We start from the raw sequence: 27,173 nt of genomic DNA on the forward strand, positions 1-27,173 counted from the left end.
TGACACTGTGAGACTCCATTTTGCTTTGGGTCAGAACCAGGATTCTGAGTCAGCAAGTTAAGGCCAAACCAACTATAATAGAAAACTTCCCACCCACACAAGGCCAATCTGAAAAGGATAATTAAAGTGAAATAAGGAGACGGAAACTTAAATGAGGAAAAAGATAGCCTGAATAGGGGAAGGAAACCTGACAGTAGTTCATGATGGGTCTCCCGATCACCCGTGATATCTTATAAACACAACCCGTTGTAGGGACTTTTCATCAAAATTAATTTTACATGTGATGTCAACAGAGATGTCATCAATTACATTTCTGATGTCATCTTTGATGTCCTGGGTGTTGGTCTTAGCAGTGCATGGTGGTGGAGCGAGTTATGGTTGCTTAGCTTACCATAACTGGCGAATTTCGGAGGTTTTTCCGTTTTACTTGTAACAACAAGGTCCCTTTAGTTTTTCCAGTGAATTTCATAGGTTTTTATTAGTGCAATTTAACCATAACGTCCCTTTTAACAAAGTTCTTTCTCTGAATTTCATGGGTTTTTACCAGTGCATGCTATTCTCCTACAACTTACTAATATCATAGTTACCCCAAATAGCAACTTTTTTGCCCAATTTACAAAGTTTCACATTAAAACCCTGCCATTGCCCACCTTCTAGCAACTTTCTAAAACTTCTGTACACTTTTTGTAACTTTTCCGACTGTCTTTGCGTCCGTCGACGTCCGGAAAAACATCTGACGTCATTGCAGACCTTATGGACAGTACCACGTGATCATGCACTCGCACGCGACATAATGTGTCCGCGAACGCGTCCGCACTTCGCAATCCGGACCATGGTTTGAGAACAGTTCAGAACTGCTTTTTATACTGATCTAAGAACTTTCAAGCTCAAAATGTACCCTTGCACAGCTCCTACACCTATTCTTACTCATTATCCATTAACAATCTAGTACAAAGCACATACTTGGAAGAATATTAGCAAAACTGCTATTTACCTTAAAAATGGCATCAGCTATTGCCATCCCTCGTCCCCAAGAGCCACCAACTGGAGGACCTACACAACAAAAAGTGCAGTACTTCAAAAGACAATGAAGAGGACCAAGAAGATGAGGTAGAGGAAGTGCCTTGCTCTAGCATCCAGAGAGAATCATGGATGGTGCAGTGTTGGGAATGTACCAAAGGCTAAAGCTACCAAAGTGAAAAGCACTGAGTGCTACTTTGTAATCAGTTGCGGACTACCTGGACAGTACTCCTACTATGCGCTGCCACACCAAATCCAACCACTGCAATGCTCTCAGAAAGGTTGTTCCTTACTTAGAAAGTAGTAGGCTGTCTTCCTCCACCTCATCTTCCTCAACCAATACTGTAACCACACAGTCTACTTCTGTGGGACACAGAATCCCACCAGCTACCTTTTCAAGCAATAAAAGAGGCAGTTGATCCATATCTTTCGAAGATAACAGTCCTCTGCATATACTGCAACACACCTACTCCCTGCCTTAGAAGTAAGACACGCGCAACATCTTCCCCTGTCCACCTGCCCCTCCATATTAGTGCTTGGTGCCTCTTCCCTCATTTTCCTCCCCTCCTTACAGTCTAAACTCTCCTGCAACAAAAATAAAATGCATCAAAAAACAACAAAAGAAAGGGTCCTTTGGGAACCACCTTTCACAGTTAAAAAATAGAACTAAAAAAAGTATTATAGACTCCATCTACTTTACATTTCTCAGTAAAGTGCATAGACTCAAGATTTTCCAACATTTCCATTAGCATTTTGTGTTATGCTAATGTGTGTGTGTGTGTATATATCAACTACAAGGCTTTCAGGACTATACTGCACTGATGATCCCTAAGAAGGGTGAAACCAGGCATGTGGTTGTCCTGGCAGCCTTGCAAGTGTCTGTTTTGGGTTGATTAAGCTATGTATAAAGAAGCACTGCCCTTTTAGACATAGACAATTTCCTGGAGAAACAGGTTCGCATTTCAGCTAATTTGCATACCCACAAGGCCTTGCTGTTGTGGCTCAGAACTGGAGGTCAAATTCCAGTGATGGCTACTAGGTGGCGTTGTGGAATGTGACTTGGCTCAAATGGACTATAGTTATTCAAGTTCTCTGTATTTGCACCTCCTTAGCCAGAGATGGAAGCTTTTTTTCATGTGGGAATCATGACCACTTGACCTTTATAGTTCACTACTTGCAAGGACTGACAGTAGCATGGTTTTAAAAAGAATTATGTGGATGCTGTGTCTTTTCCTAGTTTGCTGTGAGATATTTAAAACTAAATAAACACATGACATCCAGGACTGTGGACTGTCTCTCGTCCGTGCAGTAACCTGGACCGACCCTGCTTAGCTTCAAAGTGAGGAAGACGCCAGCCCTCTCATGCCATGTTGCTCCAAGTGGTCTTGTAACTTGTGCTAATTTATTAGGCAACATGGCCGGAGGGGGATGGCACCTTCCTCACTTTGAGGCCAAGCAGGGTCAGTACCGGTTACTGCATGAATGGGAGTCCCCGATGCCTATTTCCAGTGTATGTACTGCAGATCTCCAGCATGGGTTCTGGCATGGATTGACATGCTCATGAATAGTCCCTGTCGTCAAGCTGAGAATCCTTGGCAGAAGAAAAAAAACTGTTTCACTTGCACTTACAAACTGTATTTCTCCTTTAAATCAATCACTGTCCCCTGGGTCCTACTGTCCCATCCAATGACAGTCCCTCCTCTGGCAGACATATTTAAATTTTTACCGCACGCTTCAGTGTTGGGAGTCCTTGAGTTTGCTCTCCGAGTATTTGTACGTTTTCTCATGGTTTTTGATGGAAAAAAGTTCTATTTTTGTTTCTAAGGCGCCTGTGTGCTCTCTTCTCCATCTGCCGACAGCAGGGATCAGTTGTCGGTGAATTCCAGCGCCCCTCAAGGGCAAAGATCGTCGAAGATTCTAGAAGGTAATCGGGAGGAGGGAAGGTCCCTCTTCAAGCCCTGCACCAAATGCGGGTTACGGAACGTGTTTTTGGAGGACAAGCACCTGTAATGCCTCTACTGCCTGCACCCGGTCAACAAGGTGATGCAGTGTGAAATTTGCCTCGGTTTCTCCAAGAAGATGAGGGACAAGCACAATAGACTGGTGACGTGGCTCACCCCCAATGCCTCTGCCCCATGCGACAAGCACAGTCATGCCTCACCTAGGACCGGCCGGTCCGAGGAACGGTCTTCTAAGTTCTGTGTGGGCGCCTCATCCGTAAGGACCCAAGATAAGGCCAAGAACCACAAGTCCGATTCCAGCGGGTTCGATGCGAAAGCGGCCGGCAATTCAGCTCCTCCTCGAAGAGGAAGTCATCTACCCCGGCTAAACTTTGTGAGAAATCAGAGATCGCGGCCTGAGGAGAAGAAGCCTGAGTAGCCCAAGCACGCCCCATCGGCTCAGGCTAAGACCTTGTTGACGATGGAGTTGAAGACTGATGCAGCTAAGGGCGCTGACACTGCGAAGGTGTGCCCGCAGCTCAGGTGTCTCTACCCCCAAGGCATGACACCACCACAGTGACTTTGGCAAAGTCTGCTGGCATGCCAGACGGTGGGAAACTGGTGCATGCCCTGGTTCGAGACCCTAAGGAAGGGAAAAAAGGGAGAGGCAAGGAGGCCCCCGAAACGGCCCTCCCAGGCCGTCGTCCAAGCCATGGAGGTCTCGTTCACGGACAAAGAAGACCAGGAGTCATTGGACACGGTCCACAAGGACGTGGAAGAGAAGTAGGAGGAGGACAGTGATGACAGCAGAGGGCCTAGTTTTACCGTTCTGCCATCTAAGCCGAGGGACATTTCTTTGGATATTCTGTCGACTCTACACACCTTGGTGTCAGAGATCCAGTTGAGGATGCCTCTGCCTCCGGTACCTGTGGTTCCCCAGGTCCCAGATCAGCCTCCAACGAATCTGGGAAGTGTCATCAGATGCCCCGTTCCAACCTCTGCCACAACGCTGGGTTTCTTCGCCCCCACCAGACCTAGACACTGGTACAGGGACAGACAGGGCCACGACGACAGAGGATGAGGATATCGTCACAGCGGACGGCGAATCCCCACATTTGGATGCTCCACATAGGTTATCTCCGACGGATGAAGTGGGATCGTTCCACTCAATGATCTCAAGAGTCTCCAATCTATTCCACCTAGTCCCAGAGGAAACTAAGGAGGGTTTCTTGTACCAGAAGCTTCAGGCCAAGAGAAAGACTGTCCTGGCAGGACCCCTTCTGGACGAAGTTTTGGGAAGAGGACCTGTCCCTCATGAGGAACCCTTGGACTGCTCCAGCCAAAAGGGATAGGCTGGAAAAGAAGGACTCTGCACCCAATTGCCTGAGGTCGCAGCCATCTCCGGATTCGGTGGTAGCAGCAGCCATGAGGAAACGGTCAGCCAACCCCTCCTCATCATCTTCGGTCCCTCCAGAAAGCAAGGGGAAGAGGATGGACGCCATGGGAAGGAAGGTGATTTACACCGCAGCGTCCACTATCAACGGCCAATGCACTGGCGATCCTAGCCAGGTACGACAGGGAGCTGTGGTACAAGCTGGGTCCGATTTTGGAGTCCCTTCCCGACGATAAGAATATGGAGGCAGTCGCTCTCTTCCAGGGATGGTAGGTAGCGTCTGATCACGCCATCTAAGTGGCGTTGGACGTCGCTGACACTGGGTTCCGGCAAATGGAGAACGGTGTCTGCCTTTGTCGCCAAGGCTGGGTGAAGGCCACAGATTTCTGCCAGGAGATCTAAGTGAAGGTACTGGACATGCCCTTCAATGAAGATAACCTATTTGGGAAGGTCGTTGATGAGTCCCTCCAGGCCATCAAGGTGGACACAGAGACAGCCAGTTCCCTGGGCACCCTCCCGCAGCACTGCTCTTCTTTTCACTACTAGAGAGGAAAGTTGAGCAGGTCCTCCAAAGTTTTCTCCTCATCGTACCATCAGCCTTCCAGATCCATGGGTCATGAAGCCTACAGAGGCCATTCCCAGGCCTACAGTAACGGAGGACAGTGTGGCTGTTGCCCGCAGGGCAGGACGCTGGTGCCAAAGCAAGCCTGAATAGACCAGGACCTCAGGCCCTCTCCCGTGTGGGAGGCCGGCTGATGAGGTTCTTCAGCGATTTGGAGAAAGATCACCACCGACAGATGGGTGCTGGACCCTCTTGCCCAAGGATATACCAGCACAGGTGTCCGCAGATCCCTGCGTTGGCCTGTCAGGAGCAGCACATCCCTCAGCTCCTGGAAGAGGTATGGGCCATGCTGCGAAAAGGGGCGATAGTGCTAGTTCCCTAGCGTCTCTGGGGCTCTGGAGTGTATTCCAGATACTTTCTGGTAAGAAAGAAGACTGGGGGTTGGAGGCCCATCCTAGACCTACGGCGTCTGAACAAATAACTCCAATCCCAAAATTTCAGGTTGGTTACATTGCAACATGTGCTCGGGCAACTGAAAAAAGGAGACTTCTTGACGTTGCTGGACCTGGAGGACGCCTACTTCAACGTCCTCCTTCACAGGAAACAGATATTTCTGCGCATCGTAGTGCAGGGACAGAATTACCAGTACAAGGCCCTACCTTTCGGCTTGAAGTCAACCCCCAGAGTGTTCACAAAGTGCCTGTCACCAGTGGCGGCCCATATACGCCTACAGGGCATACACGTATACCCATACCTGGACGACTGGCTGATTCACACCCACTCGCAGGAGCTGGCACAAGGACACACAGAGGCAACCGTCCGGCTTCTAACAAATCTGGGATTCTCCGTCAACTATTCAAAGTCCTGCTTGACTCCCTCCAAGAACACGCTGTTCCTAGGCGCAAGTGTCATGACCCGTAGAACTTGCCCCTTCTGGACTTCCTGGTCCTTATCGCGCTGGGGCTTGTACTCTTTGTTACTCCCAACATGGCCGCAACAAGCGACTTGCCTCGCACCAGCTTCCACGTCACACACCGCACGTTCTATAAATTGGCCATGCCCCCGCGCGTCTCAACGCTATCATTAGGTAGTGACTTGACGTGTTTGTGCTGTTCGGCAAATCCACTATTCCTAGATCCTGGTTCCTTCTTCCTTCCTCCTCCCCTTTCCTCTATTCTGCTCCTCGAATCCCCATTCTTAGCGACCGCTTCCTACTTTCCTGGACATCCTGGAACAGCGGCCTTCCCGGAACTCTGAACACGCTCTGCAGCCGGACGAGACTCGAGCAAGCCTATACAAGACCCGACCCGTCCACAAGAGGAATCTTCCCGCGGAACAGAGCAAGAAGCGATCTCAGGTGAGACGGGGGAGATTTACGACAGCAAGACTCAATACGGTGTCTTGTCTGGCGTCTCCCTCCGAAGAGAGGATAGCAGCCATTCTGGGGAAGGTGCAGCGGCTGTCGTCGATGAGGACAGCGACGGTGCAGGCCATCATGTCGTTGCTGGGCATGATGTCCTGCATCTACCTTGTCTGGCTCAGCAGGATGCAGATGCAGCCCTTCCAGGAATTCCTAGATGCCCTCCGGATACAGGTGTCCGGAAAGCTTCACATACAAGATTTTGCTCAACAAGGAGTTCCGGCTGGCGATCGTATGGTGGGGCATTCGCTCCAACATCGCCCAAGGCATGAGATTCCAGAATCCACCATACCAGGAGATGGTTACCATAGGCACCTCCCTAGAGTGATGGGCAGTGCAAACCAGACATCTGCACACCAGAGACCTGTGGTTGCCAGAGGAGAAGGATCTTCATATCAACATCCTGGAGCTACGGGCAGTTTTCTGGGCCCTCAAGTCGTTTCTCAAGTCGCTGAAAGGCAAGGTGGTGAGGATCTTCACAGACAACACCACCACCATGTTTTACATCAGGCAGCAAGGGGGCACTCGATCCCCGGCGCTCTCCAAGGAGGTGCAGGACTTGTGGCGATGGCCCGTCAGTCAGGGGATGTTCCTCGTCCTTCACCTGGCGGGAGTCAAGAACACCATTGCAGACTTCCTCAGCAGGGAACTGCGATCCTGCAATGAGTGGGAGCTTAGTCTGGATTAGGTGGACCGCCTGTTCGCCGAGTGGGGCAGGCCCCAGATAGATATGTTTGCGACAACGATGAACTCCAAGTGCAGGAAGTTTGCCAGCAGGTTCCACCAGCCGAGGAACCTGGGGGAAGCGTTCTCCTTTCCATGGGAAGGATTGTTCCTGTATGTGTTCCCTCCGTTCCCTCTCCTGCTACGAGTCATCAACACACTCAGACGGTATCCGTGCAAGATGATACTCATCGCCCTGTCGTGGCAATGGCAGAATTGGTATCCGGACCTTCTCAGTCAGTCAGCATTGCCCCGGTTCAAGCTTCCAGTAGTTCTGGATCTTCTCACTCGAGAAGGAGACGCAATCCTGCATCACAACCCAGGATCGCTGAACCTGGGGTTTTGGCTCCTGCAGCCCTAGAGTTTGGTGGATACAATTTGCCTACAGACTATGGAACAGAGCAAGAAGCCATCTCAGGTGAGACGGGGGGAGATTTACGACAGTTTGAGACGCCCAACGACCGACACTGATACTGCTATGGAGAAAGCAGTCCAGGACCTTATGCGTGGCATGCAAGAGCTCACAACTGAAGTACAGAACTTAAAGGCTGAGAATGCTACGGTAAGGCAGCTTGTTTTGTCTTGCGAACCCACTAATAAGGACAGTGTGTTACTGGGTGGAGTGGTAGACAAATCTGATGGATCGGCAAAATCCTTATGTGGATTCCTGGATTCCTGCTTGGTGCATTTTACTTTAAACCCTATTATTTTTCAACTTCTAGGGCGAAGGTGGGCTTCATAATCTCGCACCTCACAGGGAACGCGTTGACCTGGGCCACTCCCTTAGTCAACTCAGGGGATGCCCTCCTGGATGATTATGATGGATTCATTCAGACACTCCACTCAAGACTATGTTCGACCGCCCAGAACAGGTTTTTAGTGCTCAGGAACGCTTACTTGATTTCCGACAGGGTACTCAGGATATGCTAACGTACGTTACTAGATTCAAACAACTGGCCAAGGAAGCGGATTGGTCCTCAGAAGCAAGTTTCACTCTATTTCGCAGGGGTCTAAATGAGGACATTAAGGATGAATTAGCCCGGGTGGCTCGTCCCATTTCATTCCAGGCTCTTATGGATCTAGCCATGCAGATAGACTTCCGAGTCCAGGAAAGAAAGGCTGAAAGAAGAAAGACCAAGACACTCTTTCAAAAGAGTTCCCTTGAGACCTCTGTTAAAACCGATTCTGCCCCAACCCTAGACACAGATCCGGAACCCATGCAGATCGGAGCCTTCCGTGGGCCTATTTCCCCTCAAGAAAGGATGAGAAGGATCCACACAGGCCTGTGCATGTATTGTGCCTCGGATAAACACCTTGTTTGAGAATTCCCTCTAGCCCCTCCACGGCGTTCGGGAAACGCCAGCTCCCGATCCTAGATGGAGCGAGGTGTCGGGAGAGAGATGTTTGCTCCACATCTATTCCATCCTTGAACTCTCCTGGACAAAACAGTTTGGTGATACTACAGGCCTTCCTCCCGCCCTCCAAAGACAAGACCTATCCCATTCTGGCCTTGGTGAACTGCAGAGCTATGGGAATTTTCATTGACCAAGGTTGTTAGTCATCATATTCCGTACGAGACACGAAACACCATGCAGCCGGTGGAAGCAATTGACGGAAGACCCCTCTCTTCAGGACCCATAAGCCTGCAGACTAAAGAGATCCAACTTTCCATAAACCATCATCAAGAGCGGATTACATTCGACATCATTAAGTCAGCCCATTACCCCATGGTTTTGGGTATGCCCTGGTTACAAAAGCACAAAAGTCCCAGGAGGATAGCTCAGCGGCAGCGTGCGCGTCTTGGAAGCAAGACGACACGAAGCAACAACAGGTTCGATCCCCGGGTCCGCGCTTAGAAACCTCTGGGTGTTTAAGCGCATTATAAATACGTAACTAGGACAACAACAAAAAAAAACACAATTACGCAACTAAGAAAAACAAACAATTCCTGTAACAGCGCCTCGATGCCTGCGGGCTGTGTGAGCGCTTTATAAATGTTAGATAAATAAATAAATAAACAATCCGTAAATCAATTGGACAGCAGGATCATTATTCCTGGGCTCAGAGTTCTGTATGTCCCACTGTCTATCCCAGGACCCCTGCTCGATAACTCCTAAAGAACCTCCAAGAGATCAAGAAACACCACTCATGGTTTCCAATATCATACAAGTTCCAGTGGCCTATCAGGAATATGCTGATGTATTTTCTACTGCCATAGTCCAAGCCTTAACCCCTCGCAGTCCCGAAGACTGTGCCATAAATACAGATCCCTCAGCGGTAATTCCCTTCGGCCGAATGTTCATTCTTTCCGAACCTGAGAAAAAGGCCCTTCGGGAATACCTAGACACCAATCTTGAAAACTGAACCATAAAACCCTCGCAATCTCCAACGGGTGCTTCATTGTTCTTTGTTCCCAAGAAGGATACCAAGGAACGCAGACCTTGCCTCGACTATCGAGGCTTAAACCAATGCACCCTCAAAGATCGGTACCCATTGCCTCTGATACTGGAAGCTGTGAGAGGAGCCGTAATATTCACAAAGTTGGATCTCTGGGGCGCCTACCATTTAATCCGTGTTCGGGAAGGGGACGAATGGAAAACAGCCTTTAGAACACCCTTTGGTCACTATGAATACCTAGTCATGCCTTTTGGACTAGCCAATGCTCATGCAGTCTTTCAGCGTTTTATGGATAGGGTGTTCTCTGATATGTTGTTCCTCTTCGTCATTGTCTATCTGGATGACATATTGATTTTTTCCAAGGATCCTCCAAAACATGAACATGTAAGGGCAGTACTACAACGACTTCGTGAACACAAACTGTTAGCCAAACGCAAAGAATGCTTGTTCCACGTTACTTCTGTTCACTACCTAGGATTCATCCTTAGCCCAGAAGGAATTGGTATGGACCCTTCAAAGGTAAAGGCCATACTGGCTTGGCCCGCTCCCACATCTGTGACCAAGTGCAATCCTTCCTGGGGCTCGCCAACTTCTACCGGAAGTTTATTTCTACCTTTTCCGAGATCGTTCAGCCGATCGTTGCTCCATTGAAGAAAGACACCCCCTTTATCTGGTCTACACCGCAAGATAAAGCATTCCAACGATTGAAGACAGAGTTCACGCAAGCCCCCATCCTGACCCAGCCTGACATAAATCGCCCATTTCTAGTGGAAACGGATGCCTCTAACTACGCCATAGGGGCGGTTTTGAAACAGGAACTTGAGGATGGACTGGAACACCCAATTGCTTACCTTTCACGAACCCTGACCCCCAGCGAGACACACTATTCCGTCCTGGAGAAGGAACTCTTGGCCATCCGCCAAGCCTTCACTGAATGGGGACACCTACTTCTGGGTGCTAGATATCCAGTTTAGGTCCGCACCAATCATCGGAATCTCCAAATCCTACAGTCGTTGGAGTGCAGGAACAGTCGTCAGGCCCGTTGGGCCTACTTCTTTGCCCAGTACCAGTTTCAAATCGCTCATGTTCCCGTATCACAAAACATGATTACTGACGCCTTATCTCGACGTCCAGACTACGCAGCCACTGAGGACAAGGCCTGTCCTAAGATGTTTCCCAAAACTATCTTTGTAGCTCAAGCAATCAACCTTCTGGAAGAAATCAGAGTGCAAACCCAGTCCTCTGACCTCTGGAAGGATATTTCAAGGAAGAATCCATGGAATCTAAAAGTCACAGAAGAATATCTATTCAAGGACAATCCACTGGTCATTCCTACGCAGAAATTACAACACAGGGTAATAAACCTCTGCCATGATACCCTTCACTCCGGTCATCGTGGTATAACTAACACCCTCCGTTTTATACAAAGACAGTTTTCATGGCCTCGAATGAAGATCGACGTACAACAGTACATCAAGGCTTGTACTGTCTGCAGTCAAAACAAACATGATAACAAGAGACCGGCGGGTCTTCTACTGCAACCGTCGCTGCCAACAAGACCATGGGAGTTTATTGCTACAGACTTCATTGTGGAATTACCACCTTCCCGAGGGTACACGACCATCATGATAACCATAGACTTGTTCACCCATATGGCTCATTTTACACCTTTGTATAAACTACCATCCTCCTCAAAACTGGCTGGAATCTTCCTGGAACATATTTTCCATCTTCATGGACTTCCTTCCAAGATCATATCGGACCGAGGACCTCAATACGTCTCACAATTCTGGAAACATCTGTGTCGTATTCTAGGGATCCAACGTGCTCTCTCATCAGGTTATCACCCACAAACCAACGGAGCCACGAAACGTGTAAATCAAACTCTGGAGCAATATCTGCATTGTTTGCCACCAAGGTTCAGGATGACTGGTCTCTCCTCATACCCCTGGCCGAGTTTGCCTACAACAATTCCGATCACTCAGCCCTCAAGGTCAGCCCTTTCTATTGCAGTCAAGGTTTTCACCTGCCCGTTTTACCTTCTGTTCTTCCTCATCCCACTCCAGTACCTACTCTCGACTCATGGATACAGACTCTCATCAGCATACACAAGGAAGCCAAGGAACAATTGAAAAAGGCTCAAAAACGCACTAAGCTCTATGCGGATTCCAAGAGAAGATCAGCGCCCTCTTATTCTGTTGGTGATCAAGTCTGGTTGTCCTCGAAACTATTACCGAGATATCTACGGCCAAACAAATTGGCCCCTCGGTACTATGGACCATTTTCCATAAAGGAAGTCATCAATCCTGTCTCATTCCGATTCAAGCTACCCGATTCCTAGAAGATAATACACCCAGTCTTTCACACTTCCCTATTGCAACCTTGCATCCAATCCTCCCGAAAATCCTGCAGACCCAGTCCTGTTGTTGTGGACGATCAGCTGGAATATGAAGTGTCCAGAATATGCGATTCCAGGTATAAACGGGGTCGACTTCAATACCTGGTTGAATGGAAAGGCTACCCTCCTAGCGAGAGAACTTGGGAACCAGTTTCTAACTTAAATACCCCTCGACTGCTTAGAAGATTCCATCTCATACACCCGGGCAAACCTGGTGGAACAGGTCTTCGGAGGAGGCATGCTGTCATGACCCGTAGAACATGCCCCTTCTGGACTTCCTGGTCCTTATCGCGACGGGGCTTGTACTCTTTGTTACTCCCAACATGGCCACAACAAGCGACTTGCCTCACACCAGCTTCCACGTTGCACACGGCACGTTCTATAAATTGGCCATGCCCCCGCGCGTCTCAACGCTATTATTAGGTAGTGACTTGACGTGTGTGTGCTGTTCGGCGAATCCACTATTCCTTGATCCTGGTTCCTTCTTCCTTCCTTTTCCCCTTTCCTCTATTCTGCTCCTGGAATCCCCATTCTTAGCGACCGCTTCCTACTTTGCTGGACATCCTGGAACAGCGGCCTTCCCGGAACTCTGAACGCGCTCTGCAGCCGGACGAGACTTGAGCGAGCCTATACAAGACCCGATCCGTCCACAAGAGGAATCCTCCCGCGGAACAGAGCAAGAAGCGATCTCAGGTGAGACAGGGGGAGATTTACGACAGCAAGACTCAATACGGTGTTGTCATGGGCGCTACTCCCGAGGGGCCAGGACTGGCCCAGCGCCCTCGGAAGCAGACCCGTCTTCCACTACTCTGGACCCAGCAGACCCTGGCGCCTTTGGCGCCAGGCTCATGAAGGGTTTCAGTCCCGGCGCCATAGGCGCCGGGCTCATATTGATAAACAGTGTAATAATGCTTGGGTGGACTTACCTGAGGCAGACCATGCTGCATATTTACCCAGAACAAACCAGTCTGGTTGAAGTCCCCAGCCATCAGGGCTGGGAGGAACTATTCCCTCCATTCAGGAACTCTTTTCTTACCTGGGTGGAACCGGTGGAAGAACACACACTGGAAGCACTTCTCTGCTATTTAAACTACGCCCGATGGAAAACACGTGCTTCGCGTTATTCTGCAGCAGCAGCAGCAGGACGCTCACCGAGTCGGCTCCTGCATTCCAGGTCCAGAGTCATCTTCAGCTTCCGCGCAGCAACCTGTGGATGAAGAAAGACACAGAACAATACTTACCAGATCCCGGAATCCAGTCACCGGCAAAACCTGCAAAGAATAAACATAAGGTTAGAAAAGTGCAACTCGCTCGCAGCCGCGCCCGCTTACCTGATCCATCCGTGATTGCAACGGAGCTAACCGCGGCCTTCTCTTCGGCAGCTTCTCTGCACCTGAAAGGCAAAGGACATAATTAAAAAGGGGTTCGGGTGAAGGCAGTCGCATTCATCTTAACTTACCAGTTTTTGCACGCGCAGTAGCGGCCGCATCAACCTCAGCATCCCGGCACCTGAAAAACAGGAAAAAGACATTATTTGAGGTGCCATTAAAAGCGGCCAACGATCATTATACTTACGTGCATCGGCACGTGCAGTGGCAACAGATATAAAGCCCGCAGCATCCCGGCACCTGAAAACTAGGAAAAGGACATTATTAGAGGTGCCATTAAAAGCGGCCAACAATCGTTATACTTACGTGCATCGGCACGTGCAGTGGCAACGGATATAAAGCCCGCAGCATCCCGGCACCTGAAAACTAGAAAAAGGACATGATTAGAGGTGCCATTAAAAGCGGCCAACGAACATTATACTTACGTGCATCGGCACGTGCAGCGGAAAACTACGCCCACAGCATCCCGAGGCCTGAAACAAAGGAAAAGGGACATTATTGAGGTGCCCATCTTTTAAAGCCTAAAGACTACAGTATACTTACAGGCATCCGCTCGTGCAGTAACGGCGGCATCGCTCTTCGGCATCCCAGCACCAGTGCCTCAACTAAGGCCGCAAAAGACTTGAGCCTCAACACTGAACTCATCCAGTGACGTAACTGGAATCCACGCACCCCTGCACCAGACGCAGGATGGAGAGCTCAGCATTTATACGCCTAAGGTGAGAGCTCGCCGAGACAAGTAGAAAGCTAGGCTGTGGGAGAAACTGGCGATTGGTGGGAGAAGGAATCCCATCAAACAGTGATTAACCCTTTTTCTTCCACCTGCAGAAAACTTACCCTCCAAGTCAGACATTCGATAAGAGGAAGCCCAGTCCTGAGAGTCGTCCGAGCTCTACGCTTCTCAATTGAAGAAACGATAGCAGCCCAGCCGGGATCAGCGCCTCCGTGGGAATCAGGTGAGCGTTACAGGTGTCTTGTCTGGCGTCTCCCTCCGAGGAGAGGATAGCAGCCATTCTGGGGAAGGTGCAGCGGCTGTCGTCGATGAGGACAGCAACGGTGCAGGCTATCATGTCGTTGCTGGGCATGATGTCCTGCATCTACCTTGTCTGGCTCTGCAGGTTGCAGATGCAGCCCTTCCAGGAATTCCTAGATGCCCTCTGGATACAGGTGTCCGGAAAGCTTCACATACAAGATTTTGCTCAACAAGGAGTTCCGGCTGGCGATAGTATGGTGGGGCATTCGCTCCAACATCGCCCAAGGCACGGGATTCCAGAACCCACCATACCAGGAGACGGTTACCACAGGCACCTCCCTAGAGTGATGCGGAGTGCAAACAGGACATCTGCACACCAGAGACCTGTGGTTGCCAGAGGAGAAGGATCTTCATATCAACATCCCGGCGCTCTCCAAGGAGGTGCAGGACTTGTGGCGATGGCCCGTCGGTCAGGGGATGTTCCTCGTCCTTCACCTGGCGGGAGTCAAGAACACCATTGCAGACTTCCTCAGCAGGGAACTGCGATCCTGCAATGAGTGGGAGCTTAGTCTGGATTAGGTGGACCGCCTGTTCGCCGAGTGGGGCAGGCCCCAGATAGATATGTTTGAGACAACGATGAACTCCAAGTGCAGGAAGTTTGCCAGCAGGTTCCACCAGCCGAGGAACCTGGGGGAAGTGTTCTCCTTTCCATGGGAAGGACTGTTCCTGTATGTGTTCCCTCCGTTCCGTCTCCTGCTACGAGTCATCAACACACTCAGACGGTGGCCGTGCAAGATGATACTCATCGCCCTGGCGTGGCAATGGCAGATTTGGTATCCGGACCTTCTCAGTCTGTCAGCGTTTCCCCGGGTCAAGCTTGCAGTAGTTCTGGATCTTCTCACTCGAGAAGGAGACGCAATCCTGCATCACAACCTAGGATCGCTGAACCTGGGGTTTTGGCTCCTGCAGCCCTAGAGTTTGGTGGATACAATTTGCCTAGGGCATCGCTGACTTTGAAGTGCTGCTGTCGCAAGTGGAAGCGTTTCGCTATGTGGTGCCGGTCGCACAAGATTACCCCGCTGATTGTCACGGCCCCGGAATTTCTTCCATACTTGCTTTCCTTGGCCAAGGTCGGCCTTGCACATGCTTCTATCAAAGTGCATCTGGCAGCTATGTCCTGCTATACCAGGTCACCAGGAAGATCTTCGCTGTGGTCTCACCAACTCGTCGAGGCGTTCCTCAAAGGACTTTTTCGATCTTTACCACTGATGAAGGCTCATGCCCCGGTGTGTGAACTCAATGTGGTTCTGACAAGGCTCAGGGGGGGGGGCGTCGAGCCTATGCATCAGGCCCCTCTCATGTTGCTCTCGTGGAAAACAGCCTTCCTTGTGGCCATCACCTCTGCCAGGAGGGTAGGTGAGATCCAGGCTCTATCCTGCAAACAGCCATACCTGATTTTCCATTAATCGATGGTGGTGCTGCGGACCCACTCCTCTTTCATGCCGAAGGTTCCGTCGGAATTCCACCTCAACAAGCCTTTGATGTAACCTGTGTTTTTCTGAAGACTTTGTCACTGGCTAAAAGGGCCTTGCACTCGCTGGACGTTCCCTGAATTTCTACGTGGCACGCATGAAAGAAGACTTCACAGCTGTTCATGAACTTTGGTTCTCTGAACCATGGGTAGGCCTTGTCCAAGGATTCCATCTCAAGGTGTCTCTCCGGCTGCATCATGCATTGTCATCGGTTGGCAAACCGACAGCTACGCGGCCCTCCGAGAGCCCACTCCACCAGAGCGATTGCTGCGACGACAGCGTTCCTGGCTGGTGTGCCCTTGCTAGAGATCTGCAGGGCTGCTACGTGGAGGTCCACTCACACCTTCACAAAGTTCTACTGCGTCAACAGGGATTCCAGGGAGGAGTCCAGAGTCGGCCAGGCAGTGCTACGCAACCTGTTCGCTTGAGGTGAGTCTGTTCCGGAGGTAAGAGTTAATTGCTTCTGTTGAGCATTGCCAACTCCCTTGGTTGTGTAATAATTAATGAGCATGTGAATCCATGCCAGACCCAATGCTGGAGAAGGAGCAAGTTACTTGCCTGTAACTATTGTTCTCCATCATGGTTCTGGCATGGATTCACATGCAAACCCTCCCGCCAACCCCTCTGCGGCTCTTCTCGGTCTTTACGTGCTTACCAAATCTGAAGATGGCTGGCAGAGGAGGGGTTTAAGGAGTGGACTTTCATTGAATGGGGACAGTGATTGGTTTAAAGGAGAAATGCAGTTTGTAAGTGAAAGTGAAACTCTTTTAAAAAAAAATGTTTTTGTTTATTTATTTTTTCTTTTTTTCTTTTACTGAGGATTCCCAGCCTGACAGGGAATATTCATGAGCATGTGAATCCGTGCCAGACCCATGCTGGAGAACAATAGTTACAGGTAAGTAACTTGTTCCATAGCCGTGGCTATGTATAGTTTTATAGCTGCAAATATCGGAAAAACGGCTAGAAAAAAAATGCTTGTTTTGCCCTCAGAACAGTGTTTCTATGACGCTGTTTGCTTTGAGATGTTGGCTATTCGCGGCTATAGCCGAGCAAACAAAAGCTTTGTGTTGCAAACTCAGTCCCTAGACCCCCTCCAACTCCCATATTTTAATTGGTGTCCTCTTGCCTCCCCCCACACTTCTTTACTGATGGCATTTGCATGTTTTTTACCTGATAATGGCTTTTTTCCTGTGTTTCCATGGTAATCTCGCGCATCGAGGGGGGGAAAAAAAAAAAAGATGGCAGCCTTTTCATTTCTGAAAACCATGATCCTGCAATGCAGTCTGGGAAATATATAACCTTTCTGTGGAGAAGGGGGTCATCGTCTTCTCATCAAATATTTTAAAGACTACTGAACGAAATAAACCCAAACCACAAAAAGGCCTGGAGTCAATGCTTCATACTCAAGTTGTTTGAACCTGGTACGAATCCGTCCAGCGGTTTGGACTGTGTGGTTTTTGTCTATGGGAAAATTAAAAGAAGTAGGCCGAAACTTTTTTTTGCTTTCTGTTTTCTTAATAGCTTTTTTATTTGTTAGCAAATCCTTACCAAACATTGCAGTCTAGGAGTCCCGCGCGTTCCTAATTGACCAAATCCATTGGACAAGTCAAAATGTATTAGCGATTCATTTTTTTTTGGGGTTCCTATGGGAGTCCGACTCACCTTAAAGGTGAAGTTATCGACTGCCACCCTATAATAATATATATTTCTAAGGCTTGTGGAATCTGCTTAGATCACATGCATAGGCCGACATCTAGTGGAAGCTGCAGAGTATTAGTTTTCAAAATTTGAAAAGGGATGTTGGCAGGGCGTGCCAGTAATACTATCCCTAGTGTGACGTCCACTGTACCCATGGTCCTTCACGTGTAGAGGTCCCTCAGATTGTTTTCTTTCCGCCATTGTGAGCGGTCGCTTCTCGTGGAGTACTATTTCGGATAACGCCATTTACTAATAATAGTTACTCTTCCTGTCCTTTTCGACCACCATGTCTCGACGCAGTGAAGATTCACTCCGAAGGACAAGACGAACCGTCGGACGAAGCAACCTCGACGGATTCCTTTCATCCTTGGAAAGCTCAATTATTAAGGGAGAGTGGGGGGCGGTTATTACACAATGTATTTTTCCACCCCTTTCCCTTGTCGCCCTGTTGCCTGCCCCAAACATGGATAGGACATTGTTTAAATTTTGCCCATCCTGTAATAAAAAATTCCTGTTGATCGATAAGCACAGAGTGTGCAACCTGTGGCTTAATCGGGACCACAACGAAGGGCACTGTCGAGCTTACAAGCTTTTTCGACCTAAGACCCCTGAAGACCGTAGGACGAAACATTGGGCCCATCACGCCATGCAGGCCGAGGCGACTTTGTCTTTTCGGATGGCGAGGGTGACTGAAAACAGCCACGTTCCTCAGTGCTAGCCCCGACCCTGGAAGACAGGCGGCGGCTCTGTTGTGGGGACTACACCCAGCGACAAAAGCACTCCATCTCCCCACACTAAGCACATCCCCCACGGCGATGTGTCCGACACATGCTGAGACTCTGCGTCTAGGGGCAAATCTGCAGATTCACTGTCCTCTGGGTCTTCGAATGTCACGATAGTCTCATGACAGGCCCCATAAGACTAAAGACGCCGCCCACAAAACCCCTTCTACCAACCGCCGAACATCAAAGGACGTGGCAGGGGCCCTTCCCAGTACCGTAACTCGACCCGCTTTGCCTAAACCTGCAGGGAGACTGAAAGAGTCAAAACTGTCTCACTTTATTAAGTACCAGATCCCAGAAGACCTAATTAAAGCTTCTAGCTCAAAGAAATTGTCCTCTAAAAGCTCCAATCACAAGGATAAGCAGAAGGACAAGGAGAAGTCCCATAAAAACAAACCTCATAGTAAGGAGCCTACCCCTAACAGAAAGGAGCCTACCCCTAACAGGGACACTTTACAGGAGACTGATGAGACCCTACAAGGAGGATGGGGACGGTGATAAGGTGTTCCCCACACACCGGCTATACCTGACCCTGGGATTATCCCCAGTTCAGCCAAGTGGTCAGCACAGGACATAGAGTAATGTCCAGGATGTCTTTCTTTGCTAACTTCTTTGAAGAAAATCTACATGCTTTGGAGAGCCTACAAAATACTTCCCCCTCCCCCCTAGATACCCCCCCTTACCTCCCCCGGTCAGGCTTCCAGTTCTCAGCTTTTGTTTCAACTACTCAGCCCTGTCCGTCATCCCAGCCATCAAGTAAGAGATCTCTCATCTCTTCTGATCTCTGATATGCCATCAGCAAAAAAGTCTTGCACCTCGGCTGAACTTTGATATTCATGAAGAAGTGGAGGAGTATCAAGAAGATTATCAATAATATGATGAGGATGACAATGGGGATGACAACAATAATGATGACGATGAGTCAGAGGTCTTTGCTATGGACTCTCCAGTTCAACAGGACCCCCCCCCCTTACCTGATTCCCCTGTGGATAATCCGCCCTTGTTTAATGATATCCTAATCAAGGCAGCCATATTTTTCAGCATTCAAACTCATGAGACTGAACAAGACAAAGGTTTTGTCAGGCATCCTGGGGGACAAGAAAGCTGCCACCCAGTTTATACCAATTTTAAAATCCGTAAAAAGGAGGATCTAACCTTCACTTGAAACCCCCAATCAAAGTAGAACGATCAACCCTAGATTAGAGAAACTATTCCGTCCCGCACCATCTGATCGCTTATACATAAGGGGACAGCTTAAGCAAGATTCACTGGTGGTCACGACTACCCGTAAGAGGGCTGGTACAAACTTAGCCTCTTCTAAAGCTCCCACAGACAAGGAGAGCAAGAAGCTCTACGCCATGGGGTGAAAGATGGCAATTTACGCAGCCTACCAAGCTAGAATTGCCAACATTTCCACACTGTTGGCAAGCTACGACTGCACTAAGTGGGACGAGGTTACAGCCATGGTTGACTCTGCTTCTGAACCTCTTAAATCAAAACTTGCCCTTGTAGCAGCCAAAGGCAGAGCCACTGCCAGCAGATAATGCCGGAAGCGTCATTGCAGAGGGCACTATTCTCAAACGCTATGCCTGGCTCGTCCGTCCGGGTTCAAACTGGAGAAGCAAGCAACCTTGCTCAATATGCCAATAGAACCTAATATTTGATTTGGCAAATCGGTGGAAGAAGCTCTGAAGTCGGCCAAGGAGGAGTATGACACACTCAACACCCTTGGCCAACTTACCCACAAACGGACTGGACAGAAACAATTTTGCCGTTTTCACAGCCAAAATCGACAAAGAGGCTCCGGATACGGGCAAAACAAAAATAATTCATGGAATAACAACCAGGGACAAGCGTCCCAGGGTTATCCAAGAGGCCAGCGGAGAGGCTGCAGCCGGGGTAGGCCCTCCACTTCCAGAGGTGGAGGTACACCTCCCAAACAATGATGCCCCGCTACAGGTTCCCTCCCATGCCTCCCCAGTAGGGGGAAGAATTACAAACTTCACCAACGCATGAGCAAGAGATTATTGCGTGGAGCTCCTGGGAACACCAATAAACCTCCCCCCGTGCCGAAAGAAAACATCAAGAGAAGATCAGCTCATTTGATGGAAGTGGTCAACAAGCTACTCCTCAAAGACGCCATTGAGATCATGCCGTCCAACGAGGTAAACAAGGGTATCGATTCAACGTACTTCCGCGTTCCAAAGAAAGATCTGACCATGCGCCCAGTGTTAGACTTGCGCCCTGCAAACACTTATGTAAAGCCACAAAAATTCTGCATGACAACGCTACAAGAGGTAAAAGATGCTTATTTTCATATTTCAATGCTCCCAGCACACAGAAGACTCTTGCGGTTCAAGGTAGCGGACCAGCACTACCAATTCAAAGTGCTACTCTTCGGAATAGCCTCCGCTCCAAGGCTACTCACCAAAGTATTGGCAGTGGTGGCGGCGCAGGGAGTCAATCCCAGTGTACCCGTGCCTGGACGACTGGCTGATCACGGGAGGAACTCCCCATCTTTGCAAACAAAACATGGAACAAACCATAAATCTCCTTTTCCAATTGGGCTTCTCAATAAACGAGAAAAAGTAGTCTTGTACCAAACACATCAAAACAGTTCCTAGGAGCTGTATTAGACACAAAGACAGACTTGGCCTTTCCGTCCATGGAAAGAGTACAAAACATGCTTCAGCAAATACCCCAGTATCAAGCCAGTCTCCAGATAAGCGTACGCAAAGCAATGAGGTTACTAGTCATGATGGCATTGTGTATTTATCTGGTCCCACACGCACGTCTGTGCATGCGACCAATGCAGGAATGGTTGGCAGAACAATGGTCTCAGGCAAGTGCTCAGTGGGATGATCTAGTGGTTGTTTAGCCTACACTGGTTCAAAACCTACGCTGGTAGTCAAAGGGAAAACCCTTCCATGATCCGGAAGCGGAAGCGATTGTCACAAGAGACGCGTCACTTTCCGGGTGGGGGCCTCATTACCTTCACCACACAGCACACGGTCTGTGGACACAAGTCATGGCACAGAACCATATCAACCTACTGGAACTACCGGCGATCTTCAAAGCACTGCATGCAGACAGACCTACTGCCATGTTTTATATCAACAAACAGGGGGGAACACACTCTCCAAATCTGTCCAAGTTGGCTCAGAAAATATGGAAGTGGGCACTCAGATGAGGGAATGTCCCTATCCTCCCAACACGTTCCAGGGGTACTCAACACTCTAGCGGACTCTCTGAGCAGAGACCCACTACCAGAAGAACACGAGTGGCAACTAGACTCAAACGTTGTAGATCACATCTTCTCTCAGTGGGGTTACCCTACAATAGACTTGTTCGCTACAAGAGAAAACAAGCAATGCCCAGACTTCGCATCCAGGTTCCCCAACCAGACTCCAAGGGGAACGCCCTATGGATGAGGTGGTCAGGGAAATTTGCTTACGCTTTTCCCCTGGCACCATTTAATTAGCAGGATAGTGAACAAGATGCACAGAGAACAGATGACGCTCGTCCTAGTTGCGCCTATGTGGGTGAGACAACCGTGGTATCTACATCTGCGCAAGCTGGCGATGTGCGATCCCATCAAGCTCCCGTACCTAACCAACCTGTTAACCCAACACGGAGGGACAACAGTGCACCCACAACCACTCGATTAATTTGGCAGCATGGCTGTTGAAGTCATAGAGTTTGGACACCTGAATCTTCCACAACGATGTATGGATATCCTTAAGGAGGCAGGAAAACCAAACGCTAGGCACTGCTATTTCGACAAGTGGAAAAGATTTTTTATTTGGTGCCAATCAAAACAAATTAATCCCGTACAATGTACTCCTTCACATATTCTAAATGATATGCTCCACTTGTTGGACTCAGGGTTAGTCTTTAACTCTATAAAGGTCCACCTGGCAGCTCTATCAGCCTATACCACCTCTCGGAGTAAAGTCTCGTGGTGGAAAGTACCAGTCATTAAAGCATTCATGGAGGGAGTAGAGACTCCACCCTCCTATTTCAAACCCACCACCAGGATGGGATCTCAACGTGGTGCTAGCAAAGCTCATGGGGCCCCCATTCAAGCCTATGCATAAGTCCAGCTTTAAACACCTGACACACAAAACTGCCTTCTTAGTGGCTATTACTTCCATAAGAAGAGTTGGTGAATTGCAAGCATTGTCCGTGCAGGACCCTTTCTTTATCATACATAAAGATACATTGGTTTTACGGACTCATCCTAGGTTCTCCCCTAAATTAATTTCCAAATTCCATGTGAACCAATCTATTGAGCTTCTGGCTTTTTTCAGAAACCAACTAGTTCAGCTGAGGTAAAACTCTGCACACTGGATGTGAGGAGGGCAGTCCTTTACTACGTAAGCAAGACCAGACTGCTTAGGAAAACAGATCAACTGTTTGTCCCCATAGCACCAGGCAGAGAAGGAGACAGCATTTCAAAAAAGGCCATCTCCAGATGAATAGTAAGATGTATTCAATTGTGCTATTCACTATCAAACAAAAACCTGCCTTTTACACCACAAGTTCAGTCCACAAGGAGCACTGGAGCTACTCTGGCCTTCATCGCAAATGTCCCCTTAGACAGCATTTGCAAAGCTGCTACATGGAGCTCATTACATACTTTCACTCAGCATTACTGCATTGACACACATTCCAAAGCAGATAAACAGGTGGGGCAAGCGGTTCTAAAACATATATTTGCTGCTGCTCCTTCTCACGACGCACCACCTTCTCAGAACACTGCTCGTTAATCTATGCATAGCATGTGATCTAAGCGGATTCCACAAGCCTCAGAAAGGATAAATTACTCACCGTAATGTTATTTCTGATGCTTGTATCTGCTTAGATTCACATGCGCCCACCCTTCCTCCCCCATGAGAAGGTGCATAGATGTTATGAGCTTTCTGTCTTTATCTGCTTGGATACAACTGTATTCACATTACACTCCATGCAACCTCATGTCAGAACAAAACAGTGTGAAGGACCATGGGTACAGTGGACGTCAAACTAGGGATAGTATTACTGGCAGGCCCTATCGAGGTCCCTTTTTCGAATTTTCGAAAACTGTCATACTCTGTAGCTTCCACTAGAGGTCGGCCTATGCATAGCAAGTGAATCTAAGCAGATACAAGCATCAGAAATATGATAACAGTGAGTAATTTATCCCATATTACACACACGTTTTTAAGGAGCAGGGGCACCCCCATGTCTGTCTAATATTTTAAAAACTACTGGATGGATCTACCCCAAACGAGGTGACGGGAATGATGGTCAGAAGCAAAATACACACAAATAGCACAGACTATGGAACTGTGCCTTGCAGAAACAAAATATGCCTAGCCTGCCCACATATCAACATTTCAGACACAGTCAAGGTACCCCAAACGGGGCAGGACTACACAATTACGGGAGCATTTACATGTGCATCCAGTAATATTTTTTACTTGATTATGTGCATTAAATGTCCCGAACGTGGCGACTATGTTGGGGAAGCTAGTCAAATAAACCTCCATTGTCAAAGTGTGAGTAAGTCCAATTGGTGAGCATTTTTCAGAAGCTAATCATACCCTTGATGATCTAAAGATTGCTGTACTCCCGGGTAATTTCATGACTGACAAAGCCAGAAAGACCTATGAATTCAAATACATGCACATTTGCAATATACTGGCAGGAGACCTGACCAGGCATCGTTGTTTCATGAGTCACTATTCCAACTAACAGACTTTCACTTTTTCCACTGATACAGGGATCACAACATCCAGACCTGACACTTTCGATCATTTTTCCCAAAGCTGTTCAGACATTAAACTGGCATTGCATGCACCAGCCCTACCAGCCTCTCTAAGGCAATTAATTGTTGCCAGACTCCCTCCAACCCAGCCCCATCTGCCTCCAAAATGCCATAGCTGAAACGCTTTCCAGAGACCTGTCGGGCCATTGTCAAACCCCACCCTTTCCTCTTGATTGTGATGTAACACAATTGTAATATGGTATTTGACACAGTCAACACACTGGGCTCCATGGGTCACAGGCCTAACACATAAACTGGCTGTATGTCCCCTCTTTCAAACTTCTAGAGGTGCAAGCCTGATATGTTGGTGACTGTGCTACCAGTTACCTTGTAAATGAACTGGCCTGACATACTGATCTTTAACTGGAATGCACATACAATGGCTGACGCCTAGCCAACCCCTCCTGCCTTCCTGACCACACGCCAACCAGGTGGACAGGTTTTTTTTTTAATTATTATTTTTTGTTTCTTTTCCCTGCTCTCCAGTTCCTCTGGCACCTGCCCCACTTAACAGTGTACCATTTAGACCATGAAAATCATAATGTGTGGGGGAGCTGTACATGCCTTTAATGTGCAAAACTACACATCTAGTATAAATGGGCACAGATAAACGGGGCATCTGCAAAAGGGGCTATGTAAGCTGTAATGCTGTGATGTTTTTCAAATGCTTCATTTCATCTCTGCCTGAGGAAGTGGATACATTCTACAAAAGCTCGCAAATATGCAAAATAAAGGACTTTGCTAGCCCGCTTAAGGTCTAGGCTTGTTTTCTTCTGGATCATCATTCTATTCAACCCTTGGCTAACACGGTACAAGCAAACTGAGCTATGTGTATGTTCTCTTCTAAATCGCAAAAAGCTATGATTTAATGCAGTTCAATTACTAATCTCGCACATAGTCAATCAGAGATTCCGAGTACTTGAATAATGGTGCCTTTTTGTTCACTGCAGATGTTCTCCGGGGGATACGTGCACAACTTGAAATCCGTGTTCTCTGAGGAAGACGTTGCGAAGCTCCTAATGAAGATTGGATATGCCAAGAGCACAGCAGAACAGTGCTTCAGAGTGACCAGACGCCCCACGATGGAAATGTTGATGCTAACGGCATGTGCCTTTTTTGCTGCAAGGGTGGAGTGTGAAATTCTAGCAGAGGTCCTTTCAGAACTGAATGTAGACAAGGTGCCTGCGGCCTACATGATCCAAGAGAGGAGGAAAAGCATAGGTGGACTGGATGGTTGTGTGGAGAGGCTTCGGAACTTAGCCTTCCAGATGGGACGTGAAGAACAAAAGTCCCACATTCTTCAGGTGATGAGCCAGGATGACTTGGATGGGGATATTTACACAGATGTGTCTGAGGACCTGGCAACAAGTCGCAGTCTACACTCCAATACATTGCTTAGAAGTGAAGATCTTCAGTTAGAATCGCGCCTGCCCAATAGTGTGAGTGGTCCTGGTTTCTCCAATGCCTACTACGATGTTGCTGTTAACATGCGCGAGAAATGTATGAGAAATGGAAAAGATGTCAATGACAGCTTAGGGCAATACAAAGCTGAAGAAAGAAAACCGGCCTCTGTGAACGCACAAGGGATTTACTGGTGCAAGACTACTTGTGAAAACTTCGACAGCGCAAGCTCTTCAAGACACCAGAGTCCAAAGCCGGAGATCCAAGTCCATCTTTCCATGGGAGTGACTTGTATGCTGCATGACTGTGTGATTGATAATGCTTGCCTCAGTTACAGGTGTGAAACATGCCATATTTTGCATGATATCTTGTGCAGAGAATTGAAAGATTGCAGAGATAGCTTCCACCACGTCTCTTCCCTTTCTGAGGCAGAAAAGAACGTGATCTTAAACGAGATCATTTGCCAGAGATACCAAGCCCATAGTTGCATTGCGAAAGACACTTTGCCCTTTTATCGCTGTGATACATGCCAGGAGCTTCATTACATTCACTGCAACGACTTAACAAACTGCAAGGGTAGAGAGCACCAAGTGCACATGATAATACTAGAGAGTGATAAGAAACTGTGGTTGCGGAGGACTCAACTGGACATGTTACTTAAAAGCTGCTCACAGGGATCAGGGTCATGGGTTTAAGGCATGGCTGATCTCTTCAGTTTTACTCGACATGGGGCCTCTGCCGGGAAAGTTTCTCTGCACAAATGAATAGCGGAAAGACTCTTTCTAGACTTGAGGGCCAGCTCATAATGCACTAACCTACAGTTAGGTACTCCATCATTTTGTTTTTTTTGTGCTGTAACAATTGCATCTTTTCTAGGTATAGTTGCAGACAGCATTGGACAATCAACATCTTCTCCGGTTTATGTCGATGAAAATGTTTAAACCGTAAATTTGAAACTCTAGCATGTCATTAAATACAAACCTTGTGTGAGGACCGATTTGCAGGAATTTGTGTAAAAGATCATCTTCTATAACCAATTAAATATAAAAATGTGCTAGGCATTTTGTACACCAGAAGCAAAAGGCGGTCTCCTAGCTGTCTCGTTTGTGGGTTTTGTAAGATATTGCACATGTGAAAAGGGAAGACTTTACATTAAAACAAAACCTGTGCGATATACTTGCCGAGGTTGCTTCGTCGTTGTCTTAAGTGCTAAAGAGAAATACTATATTACTCATCCGTCCTTTCTCAGACAAGAAAGACCTGTACTGGCCACCCACCGTGAAGCGGGAGCGAGGGGACTGGCATGCATATGTTGTAAGCTGAGTTTTCATGTACACACACATATTCCAATGTGGAGGAGAGGAATGAAGTGGCCACCTTCAGGCCCTTGAGAGAGCCACATTCAGTATTACTGGAGTTGGTTACAGGGGGTCGAAATTGAAATTCATGAAGCAGGAGCTGGGGGTGTCATGATTTTTCTCTGACAAGGAGCTACTCATCGTAACACAGGAGCTATTAAAGCCCAAACTGTGGCATGAACCCAAAAATGCACGTCTTGACCCCTCTTTCCATTGCTGTGATGCTTTGTCTGGTGCGCTGGTGTTCGCTGTGTCTCTTGAGTCAATGGCCTCTGGCCATGTTGCTTTACATATCTTCACTTTTGCCATTCTCTATAAATAGCTTTTCCTTTTAGTTCTTTTACATTTCTTTTTTGTCGGTTCGTCAATCTTTCTGCCA

At 48.2% G+C, this 27,173-nt stretch overlaps 1 protein-coding gene across 2 annotated transcripts in view; it reads left to right on the forward strand.

Moving 5' to 3' along the window:
• SPATA2L (spermatogenesis associated 2 like) overlaps window positions 1–26,612 on the forward strand; it is a 177,385-nt gene extending 150,773 nt beyond the window's left edge. For both annotated transcript variants that reach the window (XM_069635574.1, XM_069635575.1), the window contains exon 3: window positions 24,986–26,612. In XM_069635574.1, coding sequence (XP_069491675.1) covers window positions 24,986–26,131 — 1,146 coding nt within the window. In that variant the 3' untranslated portion in view covers window positions 26,132–26,612. The remainder of the gene's footprint in view (window positions 1–24,985) is intronic.
• Window positions 26,613–27,173: the final 561 nt, after the last annotated feature.

The sequence above is a fragment of the Ambystoma mexicanum genome, chromosome 1q (assembly GCF_040938575.1).
Source record: "Ambystoma mexicanum isolate Mex_15411 chromosome 1q, UKY_AmexF1_1, whole genome shotgun sequence".
In the NCBI taxonomy this organism is placed as follows: domain Eukaryota; kingdom Metazoa; phylum Chordata; class Amphibia; order Caudata; family Ambystomatidae; genus Ambystoma; species Ambystoma mexicanum.